This window comes from Anopheles darlingi, chromosome 3, assembly GCF_943734745.1.
Source record: "Anopheles darlingi chromosome 3, idAnoDarlMG_H_01, whole genome shotgun sequence".
In the NCBI taxonomy this organism is placed as follows: Eukaryota; Metazoa; Arthropoda; class Insecta; order Diptera; family Culicidae; genus Anopheles; species Anopheles darlingi.
The window spans coordinates 56,452,042-56,454,541 of record NC_064875.1 but is presented as its reverse complement, the minus strand read 5'-3'; the positions used below and the strand labels follow the sequence as shown (position 1 = coordinate 56,454,541).

At 46.4% G+C, this 2,500-nt stretch overlaps 1 protein-coding gene across 6 annotated transcripts in view; it reads right to left on the bottom strand.

Moving 5' to 3' along the window:
* LOC125957767 (oxysterol-binding protein-related protein 2) overlaps positions 1-2,500 on the bottom strand; it is a 7,972-nt gene that overhangs the window by 3,372 nt on the left and 2,100 nt on the right. For 3 of the 6 annotated variants that reach the window (XM_049690669.1, XM_049690670.1, XM_049690672.1), the window contains one exon: positions 335-728. The exons of 1 other annotated variant lie outside the window; for it this stretch is intronic. In XM_049690669.1, the coding sequence (XP_049546626.1) occupies positions 335-384 (50 nt within the window). In that variant the 5' untranslated portion in view covers positions 385-728. Of the gene's footprint in view, positions 1-334; positions 729-1,834; positions 2,427-2,500 lie in introns of those variants that run through there. 2 more of the 6 variants (XM_049690674.1, XM_049690673.1) reach the window with 2 other exon arrangements.

Genomic DNA, 2,500 nt, shown 5'->3' with positions numbered 1-2,500 from the left:
AAGAGCTACTTAGATCGTGATGTGCAGAGTGTGAGGGGTTTTTAGTATTTTTTCTGGAGAATTCACTATTACGTCTTCGAAATTACGTGTTGCATTCGGTTGGTATACTGTTTATCAATACAAGGGAGGGGGTGGGCAGAGCATATACACAGCAGTAGTAGTCAGATTCGCAAACGGATTCCAAAAACAACAAAACCAAAAACAGAACAACGGAAAAACGTTTACGAATACTGTACGTGTGTATAAATGTGTATACAATATACTTGAAGTTGAAAACAAGCGAAATTGGCTAAAGGATTCTGTACGGCGTATGTATGCATAGATAGATATTTACCTGAGATGATCATACTGGTCTGTTTTATCATTAACAACCCTTTCTGCCATTTTCTTATCGCGACAGCGACTTAACGCGAGTTCTTAGCGCACGAGCCGAGGCGGGCGCACGTGGTCGTGAAACTGTGGGCAGGTGGGCAGTAGTGGCGACAGCGGTAATTGCACGCGTTATTAAGCGCTTAGAGGAAGTCAATCATGGAATACTATTTCAAAACTCTGTTTGCTCGATTCCTCGTGCAGTTTTTCTGAGCGCTTTCCAGGCAATCTTTCGAGAGGACTTTCGCACAGATCCTGACCTATCTCAAAACATTCTACAGTCTCCGAGGACACCGATATCGCTGTCGCCTACTGTGCCTGCCGCCACCCGCCTCTTTTCGCGCGGTCTCTCATGGGAACTAAAATTAAGAAAAAAAAAACAATCGTTCATAAGCTCCAAGGAGGCCACAGGAAGCCAATTTCAGGCAATCCAGACTGGCTGACTGGCTGGCTTGCTGTGACGTTAAACTACATTATTTCGAAAGGGTAATTTGGTTTAATTGTTATTCCGGAGGCCAGGCATTTTCTTTTTTTAATTCCTTCTACAATAATTACTGGTTAATCCAAGAAGCGAAAACTGAAAAAAAGAAAAAAAGGTTCACCCTAATGGCGCTACGCCGCTCTGGGATGGAAGTGGACCGGATCGCGCGAAAGGTATACACGATAATATTATGCTGTCGCTGGCAGCTGAGATAGCATGTTGCATATCTTCATAGAAAATGCGGCTGAAAAGCCTTCTCGCTAGTACACGCTCGCACACGAGCACATTTTACGTGTATATGTCGTGTGTCCCGTGAGTATATGGCAAGGATCAGCACATAAAGGACATCACCGTCGGTTTGTCGGTGGGATTAGCCCGTGGGCGGCCGGTAGTTTCACGGCGATTGTTATTATGAAATAGGGGGGACAACAGAGAATGTGGAGCAGCAGTATGAATGTGAAGGCCAAAGGACACATCTACTAAAATGAGATAGTAAGAGAGCGAGTATGCGAGAGAGAGAGAGAGAGCGAGAGTGGCAGAGAGATAAAGAGAGAGAGAGAGAGAGAGAGAGAGAGAGAGAGAGAGAGAGAGAGAGAGAGAGAGAGAGAGAGAGAGAGAGAGAGAGAGAGAGACAGTGGTGATAGGGCGGCAACACAACATCACATATGCTGCCGTTCGCAGCATCCAACAGCCTACTTATCAGCCACCATTGTGGGTTGTTAGAACGGAAAGCCATTGCGCGAATGATACATCCATTGTTGGAATGGGGTTGGGCGTTTTTTGCTTGTGTTTTCCACCGGGAAAGGAGCAGGCTCACGAAAGCAGCTCAAAGGGTACACATACACACGCACACACACTGAACATTTAATGAGGAACACTCCACAAAATATCGGATTGAGGATACAGTAGATAGTACTAGCTAGTGCAGACAGACGGGGCACAGAAAACACGCAGTCATCACCGTCTTAAGTCTAATTCCCTTACAAACTGCTGCATGTACTGGCAATTTGTTCGCTTTGCCTCTCAGTAGTATCGGTAACGGTGCTTGGCAACCGAATGTTTTACCAATAACGATGATGATGAGATGGAGAAACGCAGCATACGTTGCTACAATGATGTAGGATGTCGATATCCGCAGACTAGCATCACTTTCCCCTGAAGAACACTTATTCGGGTTGCATTAATCCTAGTAACCCTTGCTGTGGGGTTACTCAACCACCACCTTCCAGCACTAACAAACTATTAAACCACACTGGCCCGGCGCTCAGGAAAATGAGGTAAATCACTGCCTATAGGCTATCCTTTGCTGGGCACCAATCCTGTAGTAGTGTGTCCTGCCCAATGTTTTGTTGAATATCCCATGCTCACCGACCAACCGAACCATCATGGGGTTGGGCTTGTAACTTGTCGCTCTCTCGTTCTCTCTCGTGGTCCACACACCACAATCCACCACCGCTCCCACCATTCCTCCACGTGCAAGGACATCCAAAGGGGGTTGAGGGTGTCCAGGAAAAACGGCGCCCAAAGGAGAGAGCGGAATCGCGCAGGCGCACCGGAATCCATTCTCGTTTGGGTCATCATCATCACACACCTCTCACATAACATTGCCAAGAATGAAAAATGATGGATGGAAAACGGAGAATGAAAAAG